This window comes from Pocillopora damicornis, chromosome 5 (genome assembly GCF_964200805.1).
Source record: "Pocillopora damicornis chromosome 5, jaPocDami1.2, whole genome shotgun sequence".
NCBI classification, from domain to species: domain Eukaryota; kingdom Metazoa; phylum Cnidaria; class Anthozoa; order Scleractinia; family Pocilloporidae; genus Pocillopora; species Pocillopora damicornis.
The window spans coordinates 2,171,313-2,186,084 of NC_142674.1; the positions used below are offsets into that span (position 1 = coordinate 2,171,313).

Genomic DNA, 14,772 nt, shown 5'->3' on the forward strand with positions numbered 1-14,772 from the left:
CAGTTCCACCAAGCTTTGATTCAAGACCAGCAAATCAAACTGTTATTGAGGGAACGAATGCAACTTTCCATTGCACTGCCTCTGGGAACCCAACTCCAACTATAACGTGGATGAAAGATGGAAAATCTGTGGCAGAAGGACACACTCTCAGCTTTGAAACCAGCAGGAATGATTCTGGAAAATATTGGTGTTTGGCCACGAATGGACTTGGTGAATCTATCAATACAACTGTCAATCTTGATGTACAATGTAAGTTTGGTAAAGAAACTACGGAAAAGTGTTTCCTAAAAGAAACATCATAACAGCACAAATAAATATCTTGGTTCAACCTAACTGTCTTTCCGGATATGCTAAAATCTCATCTATTTTAGTAACAGATAGAAAAGCAATATGAAGATCACATATTTATGTAACTCCGGTGAAGACGTTTATTTAAATAAGATTGGTGTCTTAAAATATCAAAATTATACCAAGGAAACACAAGCTTTATACACGGCGGTGTTCTGTTCCCTTGCTTATTTTTTGTTCATAATCCCTTCTCTTGTTACCAAACATCAAGGAATCAAGTGTAAAGTCAAAACCAAACAGCGTTGGTTAAGGTCGAAATTAAGAATTGATTATTTTGTGCTGAATTGTAGAAGATAAACATGTAGCGACTTAGTTATCAAATGTACGACTTGTTTTAGATTTCTCTTTTCCCATTGTTAGACTCCCCGAGTATCATCCTCAAGCCAGAGGATAAGATTGTTTCCGAGGGAAAATTGCTAACCTTCCAGTGTGCTGCCGCTGGAAATCCATCTCCAAAGATAACGTGGACTAAAGATGGAATAACTATGGCTGAAGGAGAGACACTGAGTTTTAGACCCAACAGAACTCAATCTGGAAAGTACTGGTGTTCTGCAGAGAATGGGGTGAAATCTGCTGTCAACGCCAGCGCCAATCTTGATGTCCAATGTAAGTACAATAACATTATAGCAATTGTTACTTGTGGTCCAATACTTGACCTATTTTTACTAACTGTTTTGTTGTTCACTTTTTTCATGCTGTGTGTATTATATCTCAGTTCCACCAAGCTTTGATTCGAGACCAACAAATCAAACTGTTATTGAGGGAACGAATACAACTTTCCATTGCACTGCCACTGGGAACCCAACACCAACTATAACGTGGATGAAAGATGGAAAATCTATGGCAGAAGGACACACTCTCAGCTTTGAAACTAGTAGGAATGATTCTGGAAAATATTGGTGTTTGGCCACAAATGGACTCGGTGAATCTATCAATACAACTGTCAATCTTGATGTACAATGTAAGTTGGTAAAGAATTTAAGGAAAAGTGTTTCCTTAAAGAAATATCATAACAGTACTAATGAGATATGTAGAAAAAATTACGATTAGTGCAACCTAGCTGTCTTTCCTGATGTGCAAAGAAAGTCATCTGCCTTAGTAACAGATAGAAAAGCAATATGCAGATCTCATCTTTATGTAACTCAGCTGAAGAAGGTTATTCAAGTAAGATTTAGAGCTTTATGCAAGCCAGTGTGCTGTTCCATGATTATTTTTTTTCATTATCCCTTCTTTAATTAACAAACATCAAGGATTCAAGCATAACTTCAAAACCAAATAACATTGGACAAGGTCGTAAGATTGCAAAGAAGTATTGTTTTAGATTTCTCTTTTCACATTTTTAGACCCCTCGAGTATCATTCTCAAGCCATCGGACAAGATTGTTGCTGAAGGAGACATGGTAACCTTCCAGTGCGCTGCCACTGGGAACCCAACTCCAAAGATGACGTGGACTAAAGATGGGAAAACCGTGGCTGAAGGAGACACACTGAGTTTTAGAACAAACAGAACTCAATCTGGAAAATACTGGTGTTCGGCAGAGAATGGATTGAAGCCTTCTGTAAATGCCAGCGCTAATCTTGATGTCCAGTGTAAGTATTTTAGCATTATACCAGGAAAATAGCTATGAGCTATTTTAATTTACAGACAAATATAAATTTTATGCGTGCTTTCTCTTCTGTTACAGTTCCACCAAGTTTTACTTCGAGGCCGAGCAACCAAACTGTTATTGAAGGGACGAATGTAAGTTTCCTTTGCACTGCCACCGGGAACCCAGCTCCAACTGTAACGTGGATGAAAGATGGGAGTTCTGTGGCTGAAGGACACACTCTCAGCATTGAAACCAGTAGAAACGATTCTGGAAAATATTGGTGTTTGGCTGAGAATGGACTAGGTGAAGCTATCAATACGACGGTCTATCTTAATGTGCAATGTAAGTTTGATATATAAACTGGCAAAATAATATGCTCTGTAAAGAGCATTTACGACAATCCTATCGAGACGCTTAAAAAAATCAGATCGGTTTGTTCACTGCAGTTGTTGTATGCTAGCTTTGGAAAATGGAATGCAGTGCAAATCTGAAAACCTTCGTTGGAGATCGTGGCCGTGGAAATTTCCCTTTAATGGATGATAATGCTTTTTCTAAGTCTGTATTTAAGGTTAATTTATGTTATTTATTTATTTTTGTGTTTTCTATGTACTTGTCATTACTTCAGTAGTCTTTGAAGATGGACACTTTTGTTACCTGTTTTTTTCCTTCACCTTTAAGTTTCACCGAGTATTATCATCAAGCCAACAAACAAGACTGTAGCTGAAGGAGACATGGTAGCCTTCCATTGTGCTGCCACGGGGAACCCAACTCCAAAGATGGTATGGATTAACAATGGGAAGACTGTGGGTGAAGGAGACACACTCAGCTTTGAAACAAACAGAACTCAAACTGGAAAATATTGGTGTTTAGCAGAGAATGGACTAGCGTCCGCTGTCAATGCTAGCGCAAATCTTGATGTTCAGTGTAAGTACCATACATTTGACCCCGTAGAATAATCAGTAACCCGTTGATTGCAATCTGTGTTAATTCTTCCACATCCGCAATAGTCTTTGGTTCCTCCCTGACAAACTATCACTAGTCTTCTCCGTCTCAATAACAACTCAATGTTTATGTTTCATGTGCGTAACATAGCTGCTACAAAGAAAATACTTCACGGATTGTGCATAAAGAATTTAAATCCTACAGATTTGAATACTGTGTATGATTTTTTTATTTTATTCCAGTTCCACCAAACTTTACTTCGAGACCAAGCAACCAAACTGTTATCGAAGGAACAAAAATCATATTTAACTGTTCAGCAACTGGGAACCCTCATCCTGACATGTCATGGCTTAAGGATGGAAAGACTGTGGCAGAAGGCGACACTTTGAGCCTTGAAACCAGCAGAAATGATTCTGGGATATATTGGTGTTTGGCTAAGAATGGAGTGGGTGAAGTTATCAATGCAACTGCCTATCTCGATGTACAGTGTAAGTTTGGAAACCAAACTCGTAAAATTGTTTTCTTTCAAGTGATATCATATCAATGCTATCGGTGAAAGTTGACCACAATACTCTTACTTTTTCAAATTGTACACTTTTTTTAATATCTGAGTTATTAACCCCTTTCAGTCTCACCAAGTATTATCACCAAGCCAACAAACAAGACTGCTATTGAAGGAGATATGGTAAGTTTCCGTTGTAAAGCCACCGGGAACCCAACTCCCATGATATCATGGATCAAAGATGGAAAGACTGTGGCCGAAGGAGATACTCTGAGCTTTAAAACCAACAAAACTCAATCTGGGGAATACTGGTGTACGGCAGCGAATGGTATGAAGGCTACTGTGAATGCCAGTGCCAATCTTGATGTCCAGTGTAAGTACAATACATCTGTACCAGTTGATCTGACTACAAAGACTTAGTAAGTTACTCAAAGAAGCTCAACTCAACTGCGATCAAAGTAATGCGGGAGTACGTTGTTTCTGCTTCCTTCGTTGTGTGATTCGTCTCGAAAATTCCCACCACCCCCTCCCCCTCCCCCTCCCCCAAAATAATTAGTTGCGAAATAAAGGCTCGCCTTACCTGCCTTTCTAATAGGCTCCTTGCCCTCCTTTGTTCTGATCGGTCATTCTGGTTTGAAAGTTTTTTGTTTTTGTTTTACAACATGCAGTAGAAATGCGCTCTGTGAAATGCAATTAGATCTCATTTGTTTCAGTTCCACCAAGCTTTACTTCAAGACCAACTAACCAAACTGTTATCGAAGGAACGAACACAACCTTTCACTGTGCTGCCACTGGAAACCCAACTCCTAAGATGTCGTGGCTGAAAGATGGGGAAACTGTGGCTAAAGGGGACACCTTGAGTCTTCAAACCAACAGAAGTGATTCTGGAAAATATTGGTGTTTTGCGGACAATGGACTGGGGGATGCTATCGAAACGACTGCTCATCTTGACGTACAATGTAAGTATGGCGAAGAAAGACTGTCAAAAGTTGGTTTTTTTCGATAAACTGTCCAAAGGATAAAAACCGTGAAGTGCAGTCGTTTGTGTCTGTTTACAAATTTGACATCTCCATATTAAAGGGAATTCTTCAAGCTGGTTGCAGATCTGAGAAAATCATACTAAAAATTACTCCATGTTCATTCATAACATTGATATAATTTTAATATTATGTTTCCGTAACTGGAGCGAAAATAAGGGATAGGGGTTACAAGACTTAAGACCTCTATCCTACATTTATCCTCCCTCCCAATGACTAGTCCCTTCGTAGTTCTTGGTATCTCTGTGCTGTGCTCTGTTTCCAATGTATTGATATATCACGAGCGCTTGTTTTCTGCCACAGTCCCACCAGCTCTGACCGTTACTCCTACAAACTTAACTATGGCCGAGGGTCACAATGCAACTCTCCGCTGCTCAGCTGCGGGGAATCCCACTCCAACGATAACATGGATGAAGGATGGTCAGACTGTAGCTACAGGAAGATCACTTACTTTAGAAGTTAAGAAGGAAGATTCTGGAATATACTGGTGTATTGCAGATAACGGTTTGAGAGTCACGGCCAATGCTAGTGCTTTTCTCAACGTTCAGTGTGAGTAAATGCTTTAGTTTATATCTCACATAGCCGAAGGTGTGCTTTATGAGCCACTTTTTTTGTTCTTACCACATTTTGACGTCATCTGTGATCAATTATTGGACAGACCCGCGGCCAATTAGGGTCTATTTGTCGTCGTACATGCGTGCATTTTTGATAAACAAGTAGCTTCTGATGTGATGTGAAGTGTGCGTGCTTCGCGCGCGCAGTGCGTGGGAATACCACGCGTGTAACGCATGTTTAATGTTGCGGTATACCCGAGCAGTATTGTACATTCAGTCTAAAGATCGCAGTGTTATCTGCGTTTAAATTTTTGCTCAGTGTATTCCGTTTTACCATTTTAGTCTCATCTGGTTTCACTACGCTACCATCTGACCAGACTGTCATGGAAGGCGAAGAAGTGATATTCCATTGCGCTGCTAAAGGAAACCCAATGCCTAGAATAACTTGGACAAAGGATGGAAATATACTGGCTTCAGGAAACACTTTTAAGTTTACAGCCCGTAAGAATGATTCCGGAGAATACTTTTGCTCGGCTGAGAATGGAGTAGAACTAGCCATCAATGCAAGCGCCCATCTTGATGTACAGCGTAAGTTTTACCTTGTAGTTTTCGCCGATGGTCGTCTTCAACCTTAGCAATTTTTGTTATCTTTCTTTCCCAGGTGTCTTCTGTCTGACCGAAAAAAAAAAACAATCTTTGGTCTCTTTTAAACCGAAGGTCAATTCAGCGGGGTAGAACAAAATTGTGTTCCGGCATGATTTCAAATCGCCTAAGTGATTACCGATTAAGTTATTCATCTTAAAATACAGTTCACGATACAACAAAGCTCAGACCCTCTCCTTCCCAAGGGTAAACACGAATTTGTCCACTATCAATACAATTTCAGGCAAACGAATTCTTAGAACTGAAATTATAAGAAACGTTTGATTGGCACAGTGCGGAAAATTTATGTGAAGATGTAAAGAGTGAAGCGTTTGATAGTGTATGCTAAGTTTTCTTTGTTTGTATTGTGTCACAGATGCACCAAGCTTCGCGGTCAAACCAACGAACAAAACCATAACTGAAGGTAGCTCGGTGGTATTCACTTGCGATGCCACCGGAAACCCAATTCCAGAGATTACATGGTTTAAGGATGGGGAGACTGTTGCTAAAGGAAAGAAACTGATGTTTGTTACTAATAGGAATCAATCTGGAGAATACTGGTGTTTAGCTGCCAATGGGTTAAATGTGACTGTCAATGCCAGTGCTTCTCTTGATGTTCAGTGTAAGTATAGCTTAGTGTAAACTTACACTGATACCAGGGTCGGTACAACAAAATAAAAAAAATCGTAGTGGAGGAAAACGAACAATAATTCAGTCTGTGTCAATCAGTACTTACGACTATGGCAAGGGAAGGGGACGGGGGAATTCATAAGGTATTCATCTCCTGTTTTCGATTATTGGATCGGTGAGTTTTAGTGATCCTTGTAACCGTAATGACAATGCAAAAACTTGACAGCAAAGCGCTCCTGAATAAGTGCGCATCGGCATATGTTAGAGTGTTCCCTGAAGTTGATTAGCATCTTGGGCGAAAAAATTAGAAAGAATCCATCAAGACGTTAGCCACGTCAGCTGGAATTTCCATTATCTTGATAATGTTGTTCCGGATAACCGAACTCCGCCGAACTTACTTTACGTAATTTGCAGTTCCTCCAAGTTTTACAGCAACACCAAGCGATCTGACTGTTCGAGAAGATAGTGAAGCAAGATTCCATTGTTCTGCCTCTGGTAATCCAACCCCTGAGATAACATGGATGAAAGATGGGAAGACTGTGGCTCAAGGAGGTGTGCTGAGGTTTTATGCCAAACGAAATCAGTCTGGGGAATATCAATGTTCAGCAGATAATGGACTGGGTGTGAATATCACTGCTAGTGCCTCACTTGATGTACAATGTAAGTTGACGTAACACGTTTGTCAATTTTGGACAAAGATTAAACACGTCAGTGATGCAAACCATGCTTCATGCTTAGAATTTAAATTATATGTAAGGCCACAAGGCGAAAAGAATATGGAAACTATCATCTATGTGATACTGTCTTTCACGTAAAAGCAATTTCTCGTAATCGGCATTTTTGGAAATGCTTGGGATTAAGTAAAGAAAATACGCGAATTATTCTACTTTTGATTTCCTTTTTAATCTTTTTCTGCTACGTTTATACTTCATGTCAACGATCCCTTTATGATTTTCATTTCTCATTTGCTTTTATTTAATTTCTACTTGGAGTTTTTCTATTTGAGATCCACACAGCATAGGAAAGAACACGAAAGAAAGAGAGATGAGCCTTTGAAGGCTTGAATGCTAAATCATAAAGTTAGTAATTGGAATTGAAAGTACTGCTTGACGGTATAACTGCCCATTTTGTTATCTCTTTTCTTATTCAGTTGAACCAAGTTTAATCACAACAGCAGATAATCAGACAGTTATCGAGGGAACCAAGGTAACATTCTACTGCAATGCCTCTGGGAACCCATCTCCGAAGATAACGTGGTCAAAAGATGGTAAGATTCTGACTGAGGGAGAAACTCTAAGCTTTGAAGCGAACAGGAATCAATCTGGAGAGTACTGGTGTTCAGCAGAGAATGGATTAAGCGTGACTGTCAATGCCAGTGCTCATCTTGATGTTCAATGTAAGTATAGCGTGGTGAGACACTACTGTTGCCGAGATCACTGAAAAATAAGAAACAAATAACAACGAAGAAAAACAAATAATAATTCATCGAAAATCATTTGTTTTAGTCAGAGCTTACGAACAAAGTAAGCAAAGGTGACGGGGAATAAAGGAGGTACTCATCCCTTATTTTCGATAATCAGATTGGACAGTTCCATTGACTCCGGAAACAGCAATGGCAACGAAAAACTTTTGAAATAAGTAACTCCTAAATTAATGTATACCGTGAAATTACGTCAGGGTCCCTTAAAGTTCTCTAGTACTTCGTCGGGGGAGGGGGGGAAGGGGGGGAGGCTAAACGCTTCATGGTGTGCCATTAGGCGAAATCATTCTGTACTGCTGTATATTTTAATAATTAAAAAAAAAGTAACGCGATATTAACCTCGTTCCACGAATCCTCATCGTCTTGACAATGTTAAACCAGATGGCCGAGCTCCTTCAAATATATTTTATGAAATTTGCAGTCCTACCAAGTTTTACATCAACACCAAGCAATCTGACTGTTCAAGAAGATAGTGAAGCAATATTTCTTTGCACTGCCACTGGGAACCCAACTCCTACGATAACATGGATGAAAGATGGGAAGATTGTGGGTCAAGGAGATGAGCTGAGGTTTTCTGCCAAACGAAATCAGTCTGGGGAATATGGATGTTCAGCAGATAATGGACTGGGTGTAAATATCATTGCAAGTGCCTCACTTGATGTACAATGTAAGTTTACGTAACACGTTTGTCAATTTTGGACAAAGATTAGACACTTCAGTGATGCAAACCATGCTTCATGCTAAAAATTTCCTTTTTTTTATTTAGTTGAACCAAGTTTAATCACAACACCAGATGATAAGACAGTTATCGAGGGAACCAAGGCAACATTCCACTGCAATGCCTCTGGGAACCCATCTCCAAAGATAACTTGGTCAAAAGATGGTAAGACTCTGACTGAAGGGGAAACTCTGAGCTTTGAAGCGAACAGGAATCAATCTGGAGAGTACTGGTGTTCAGCAGAAAATGGATTAAGTGTGACTGTCAATGCCAGTGCCCATCTTGATGTTCAGTGTAAGTATAATGTGGTGCTGCGCTACTATTGCCGGGTTCATTGAAACAAAGAAAACAAATCCCAGTGAGGTAACCGAATAATAATTATGTCGGTAATCTACGGAGTCGAACAGTGCTTACGACCGAAGCAAGCAAAGGTGATAAGTCGTGTAGAGGGTCCTCATCCCTTGTGTTTGATAATCGGATTGGTCAGTTCTAGTGACCCAAGAAACAATAATCGCAACGAAATACATGTGACAACATGTAACTCCTAAATTAATGTGTGCAATCATATTATGTAAGGGTACCATACAGTTGACTAGTATTTCATCCGAGGGGGGAGGCTAAACGCTTCATGCTGTGGATTTCTAGATAAGCTTTAGTGGGTTCAATCACTTTGCCCATGGGCGAAATCACTCTGCACTGCCCTATATTTTAAAACTCAAAAAAATGTTTCGCTACACTCACCTCGTTTCTTGAATCCTCATCGTCATGACAATGTTAAATCAGATGGCCGAACGTCTTCGAATATATTTTATGAAATTTGCAGTCCTACCAAGTTTTACATCAACACCAAGCAATCTGACTGTTCGAGAAGATAGTGAAGCAATATTTCTTTGTGCTGCCACTGGGAACCCAACTCCTACGATAACATGGATGAAAGATGGGAAGATTGTGGCTCAAGGAGATGAAGTGAGGTTTACTGCTAAACGAAATCAGTCTGGAGAATATCAATGTTCAGCAGATAATGGACTGGGTGTGAATATCACTGCTAGTGCCTCACTTGATGTACAATGTAAGTTGACGTAACACGTTTGTCAATTTTGGATAAAGATTAAACATGTCAGTGTTGCAAACCATGCTTCGTGCTAAAAATTCCCCTTTTTTATTTTTAGTTGAACCAAGTTTAATCACAACACCAGATGATCAGACAGTTATCGAGGGAAACCAGGCAACATTCCACTGCAATGCCTCTGGGAACCCATCTCCAAAGATAACTTGGTCAAAAGATGGTAAGACTCTGGGTGAAGGAGAAACTCTGAGCTTTGAAGCGAACAGGAATCAATCTGAAGAGTACTGGTGTTCAGCAGAGAATGGACTAAGTGTGACTGTCAATGCCAGTGCCCATCTTGATGTTCAGTGTAAGTATAGCTTGATGCAGCGCTACTGTTGCCGGGGTCAGTGAAATAAAGTAAACAAATCACAGTGAAGCAAACAAACAATAATTCTGTCGAAAATCAACGGAGTCGAACAGTGCTAACGAGCAAAGCTTACTTGACCGACATTTCATCTGGTAAAGAGACTGTTAAGCTTCGTGCTGCGGAAACCTGGATAAGCTTTATTGAGGTCGATCACTTGGCCCACAGGCGAAACCATTCAGCAGTAACTTAAATATAAAAAAATTAAAAGAATGTAACAAGACTCCAACGTCATTTCTAGAATCTCCATCACCTTTATATAGTCAATCCAGAAAGAGTAGTTTAGTGTTATCAACTGAGTTGAAAACGTAAATTGGCCACCGTAAATACTTTAAAAGCTGACGTTTCGAGCGTTAGCCCTTCGTCAGAGCGATGGACGAAGAAGCTTTGACAAAGGGCTAACGCTCGAAACGACAGCCTTTAAAGTCTTTACGATGGCCAATTTACGTTTTCAACTCAGCTGATAACATTAAATTACCCTGTTAAACTCTCCCACCGACGCAGCACCACAGTTTCTCAAGAACCTTAACCCCTGTTATCAATTCAGACAGACTCCGCCGAATCTTTTTTTATATATAATTTGCAGTTCCACCAAGTTTTACAACAACACCAAGCGATCTTACTGTGCAAGAAGATAATGAAGCAAGATTCCATTGCTCAGCTATTGGGAACCCACCTCCTACGATAACATGGATGAAAGATGGGAAAACTGTGGCTCAAGGAGATGAACTGAGTTTTACTGCTAAACAAAATCAGTCTGGGGAATATCGATGTTCAGCAGATAATGGACTGGGTGTGAATATCACTGCTAGTGCCTCTCTTGATGTACAATGTAAGTTTACGTGACACTTCCTTTTGGAAATTTGCCCAAAAGAGCAAACAAGTCAGTGAAGCAAACTACGCTTTATGCTAAGAATTGCGATGAAATGTGACGCCAAACGGCGACAAGAATCTGTAATTGGTATTTGATATTGTCTTGGATATAAAGACAACTTGTCTTAACTGGGGTCTTTGTAAATGCGTGGAATTAAGTAAGGAAATAGGAGACTCATTCTATGTTTGAGTTCTTTTGATCCTTTTTGTCTCGTTAACTTTTCATCCCAACCATTACTTTACGATTTTCATCAATCAAATATTAAAGATTTTCGATTTGAGTGCCACACGGCAAAACACCTAATCCAAAAGCTAGAGAGAGGAGCCCCCAGAGACCTGAATCCTAAATTTTAAAGCCAGGATATTGTTAGCATTGAAATTATTTTGGGAAGATGTGATGCGTATTTCGTTCCTTCTCTATTTCTCATTTAGTTGCACCAAGTTTGATCTCAACACCAGCTGACCAGACAGTTATCGAAGGAACCAAAACATCATTTTTCTGTAATGCCTCTGGAAACCCATCTCCAAAGATAACTTGGTCGAAAGATGGGGAGACTCTGACTGAAGGGGAAACTCTGAGCTTTGAAGCGAACAGGAATCAATCTGGAGAGTACTGGTGTTCAGCAGAGAATGGATTACGTGTAGTTGTCAATGCCAGTGCCCATCTCGATGTTCAATGTAAGTAATTTTTTTGAAACTAAACTAGTGAGCAGCACTCTGCGAACAGTAGTTGTAAACCTTCTTCATTCCCCGACGCATTTCGTCAAACTGTCGTAGACTTGTTCAGGGAGTTTTACAAGCTAACAATAAACGCCTGTATTTATAAGCCATAGTTAGCGGCTATACAGAAGCTAATGACCATAAAGGCTTGGTCGGACATACGAACAGGAACAGGCATAATTGTAAAAAAAAATTGAAAATTTTTTTGGGAAAGGTGAGAAAAATATTTGAGGGCCACGGTTTTACCTAAAGAAGCTTAGCACTAGTTTAGTTTAAAAAAAAAAAGTGTTAAAAAAAATTGTATAAAAAATCAATTAAACATACAAAGCAGCTTCATAGGGTAAGAAATAGCGGAAGTTTGGTAAGGAAGGATTTGCTTTTTCCTTTAACAGCTGCCGAGGGTAACTTCCTCGTATAGTTTCTCTTCTCAAGGTTTTGCTCGTCTCCATCGATCGGGAGCCTGGAACAAGCTGTTGAATTGGATAAATTTTGGTTTCATTCTCGATAGTTTTGTTTCGAGGAGGACTGTCCACAGTCTAAATTGGCTTCTGCTTTATCAGCACTTGAAACATTTCTAAGGGTTGTGATCTGGAGATCGACAGAAATAAACACGTTTAAACTCTCTCACTTTTTTATTTGTAATGATTTTTTCATTTCTTATATCTTACAGATGCGCTGAGTTTCACATCAGTTCCTGGAGATCAGACTATCGAAGAAGGCGATGAAGCAACATTCAAATGTAGCGCTACCGGGAACCCAGCTCCAGAAATTACATGGATAAAGGATGGGAAGACTGTGGGCTTGGGAGAAACCTTGCGGCTTACATCAGTTGACAGGAACCAATCAGGAGAATACGTGTGTTCAGTTGATAATGTATTGGGTTTTAATATCGATACCAGCGCCAAACTTGATGTGCAATGTAAGTTGAGAAATTACGCAATACTGTGAAAATGTAACGCATACTGTAGCCTTGGAGTTAAGTGCTTTGCTCTTCCGATATATCGCCCATATAATATTGCACATGAAAGAAACGCGTTACGACGATAATTTAACGAGATGCCGGAGATCTCTAGTAGAATTTCACCGGTCTATCTTAGCAGAGCAATATCTGTACCATGGTACTTCGACATATTATTCCGGATATAGCAAACTAGAAAAAATATTGAGGCAGGTTTATCCTTTAGTAAATGATACATATCTTCCATATCCCTTTAAAAAGACTGCAAGATACCTTTTAAGACTTCCTAACTTGGCATGAAAGGTTTTGCAAGAAAGTGCTATTGAGGTCTCCGTGCCGTGGTACTTTAAGACTAAGTGTAGTCAAACAGAAGTTACTTAGATAATCAGGTCTTCTTGATGTTGAGCTGTGTTGCTTGGAATCATGATGATTGTTCTTACATGGTTTATGATATCCACAAGTTTATAACAACTTATTTGTCCGGTTGCAGTTTCACCAAGTGTAGTCGAAGCACCAACGAACAAGACCATCTTCGAAGGTGATACAGCAACGTTCCATTGCAAGGCCACCGGGAACCCAGCCCCAGAGATAACATGGATGAAAAATGGGAAGACTGTGGGATCAGGAGAAACGCTAAGCTTCGAAACGAGCAGGAATCAATCTGGAAAATACTTGTGTTCGGCTGACAATGGCATAGATAAATCTGCCAGTGCAAGTGCTTATCTTAATGTTCACTGTAAGTATGAGAAGCTAAAACTTGCTTTCACAGTGAAAATTAATGATTTCGTGCGGAAGGAAAATGGTGGAGGAGGACAACTGAAAACGCTCTCTCATCACCTCAGTTGATTCACATGCTACCTGTGAATTTAAAGAAAACTTGTAATTGAGGATGTTTTGTTCCGCGAAGTCTTAAGCTTTTCCTTTTTTTCAATTTTTGTTGACTTCGTATTTTTCTATGACCATTTCGATCGATCACCATTTTGGCCTTTCGCATATACGCAAACGTATAACAGCTTTTGTGATGTACACAGGAGCTTTTCACTTATAGGAGTAGAACATGCTAAAATGCTTTCGATTGGTTTTTCCATGTCTCGTGTAATGATTCCCTTCAGATCCTCTGAGCCTCACTACTACACCAAGCGACCAAACTGTCAGGGAAGGTGAAACGGCAGAATTTCATTGTAGTGCCACTGGAAACCCACCTCCAAAGGTGATATGGATGAAAGATGGGAAGGTTGTGGGTCAGGGGGACAAATTAAGCTTTGAGTCAAGCAAGAATCGATCTGGAAAGTACTGGTGTATGGCGAGAAACGAACTTGGTTTGACTATCAACGCCAGTGCTTTGCTCGATGTTCAGTGTAAGTTTTGGAAAATCAAGTTGAATCTGACTAGACTGTATGTGGTTATAAGAGAGAGGTGTAGGGCTGATACAGAGTCTTAGTGCTTGACAATTATGGCAAGTTTTAGGGCAAACTTTTGAAATAGGAAAAAAATGGAAAGTTATGATAATTTATGAATTATGAAAGATTGGAAGCAAGTATGGTTTTTCTTATTTTTCGAACTGCTTTATTTATATAAGGGTCAGCCACATTTCACTTACATTGCCTTGGCGAAGCATAACATACCATTGACAGTAAGTCGTGGAGGAGTTTTCGGATCAAATGGGGACTAAGCCAGAACACGTTTCTTGAAAACTGAGTCTTACATGGCCATCAAACAGCTTTTTCAAGTAACACATTGACAGACCCAAAGGCGGAAATACGCTTCCGGAGTTGAGCACAGTACATTGCTGCACAACTGGAAAGAAAGGATAATAATAATGATGCAATCTTTTCTATTTTATTTTAAAGTTTCACCAGTTATTGACACAGAGCCTGTCAGCAAGACTGTCACTGAGGGTACCATGGTCAAGTTCTTTTGTAATGCTACAGGAAATCCACTTCCGGAGATTACATGGATAAGGAATGGGGAGACTGTTGCTCAAGGAGAAACAATGAGCTTTGAAACAAACAGGGATCAATCTGGAGAATATTGGTGTTTAGTAGAGAATGGGATGAGTCCGAATGCCAGTGCTAGTGCAAATCTTGATGTGCAGTGTAAGTGGCGTTTATACATTGGCACAGACTGTTATCCACTTTTTTCATGAATATACCAGTAGTAGCTTACCCTGAAGGGCTACCGAAGGAGTAAATACGAAAAAACAAAACCATCCACATGATAAGAAAGTGCATAATTAAAAAATGCCTACAAAAAGTGTATGGCAACGTGAGGTATTGACCATTGATAAGATTCAATTTTCGTGTAAAAT

General features: G+C 39.7%; 1 protein-coding gene across 13 annotated transcripts in view; it reads left to right on the plus strand.

Moving 5' to 3' along the window:
• The window catches only part of LOC113686605 (hemicentin-2), an 85,187-nt gene that overhangs the window by 53,583 nt on the left and 16,832 nt on the right, over positions 1 to 14,772 (plus strand). For 9 of the 13 annotated variants that reach the window (XM_089207245.1, XM_089207251.1, XM_089207252.1 and 6 more), the window contains 24 exons: positions 4 to 249; positions 709 to 954; positions 1,064 to 1,309; positions 1,692 to 1,937; positions 2,033 to 2,278; positions 2,615 to 2,860; positions 3,121 to 3,366; positions 3,508 to 3,753; positions 4,094 to 4,339; positions 4,721 to 4,966; positions 5,314 to 5,559; positions 5,990 to 6,235; positions 6,658 to 6,903; positions 7,394 to 7,639; positions 8,145 to 8,390; positions 8,490 to 8,735; positions 9,265 to 9,510; positions 9,611 to 9,856; positions 10,500 to 10,745; positions 11,219 to 11,464; positions 12,177 to 12,425; positions 12,955 to 13,200; positions 13,577 to 13,822; positions 14,315 to 14,560. In XM_089207245.1, coding sequence (XP_089063371.1) covers positions 4 to 249; positions 709 to 954; positions 1,064 to 1,309; positions 1,692 to 1,937; positions 2,033 to 2,278; positions 2,615 to 2,860; positions 3,121 to 3,366; positions 3,508 to 3,753; positions 4,094 to 4,339; positions 4,721 to 4,966; positions 5,314 to 5,559; positions 5,990 to 6,235; positions 6,658 to 6,903; positions 7,394 to 7,639; positions 8,145 to 8,390; positions 8,490 to 8,735; positions 9,265 to 9,510; positions 9,611 to 9,856; positions 10,500 to 10,745; positions 11,219 to 11,464; positions 12,177 to 12,425; positions 12,955 to 13,200; positions 13,577 to 13,822; positions 14,315 to 14,560 — 5,907 coding nt within the window. The remainder of the gene's footprint in view (positions 1 to 3; positions 250 to 708; positions 955 to 1,063; positions 1,310 to 1,691; positions 1,938 to 2,032; positions 2,279 to 2,614; positions 2,861 to 3,120; positions 3,367 to 3,507; positions 3,754 to 4,093; positions 4,340 to 4,720; positions 4,967 to 5,313; positions 5,560 to 5,989; positions 6,236 to 6,657; positions 6,904 to 7,393; positions 7,640 to 8,144; positions 8,391 to 8,489; positions 8,736 to 9,264; positions 9,511 to 9,610; positions 9,857 to 10,499; positions 10,746 to 11,218; positions 11,465 to 12,176; positions 12,426 to 12,954; positions 13,201 to 13,576; positions 13,823 to 14,314; positions 14,561 to 14,772) is intronic. The other 4 variants (XM_089207256.1, XM_089207257.1, XM_089207255.1 and 1 more) reach the window with 3 other exon arrangements.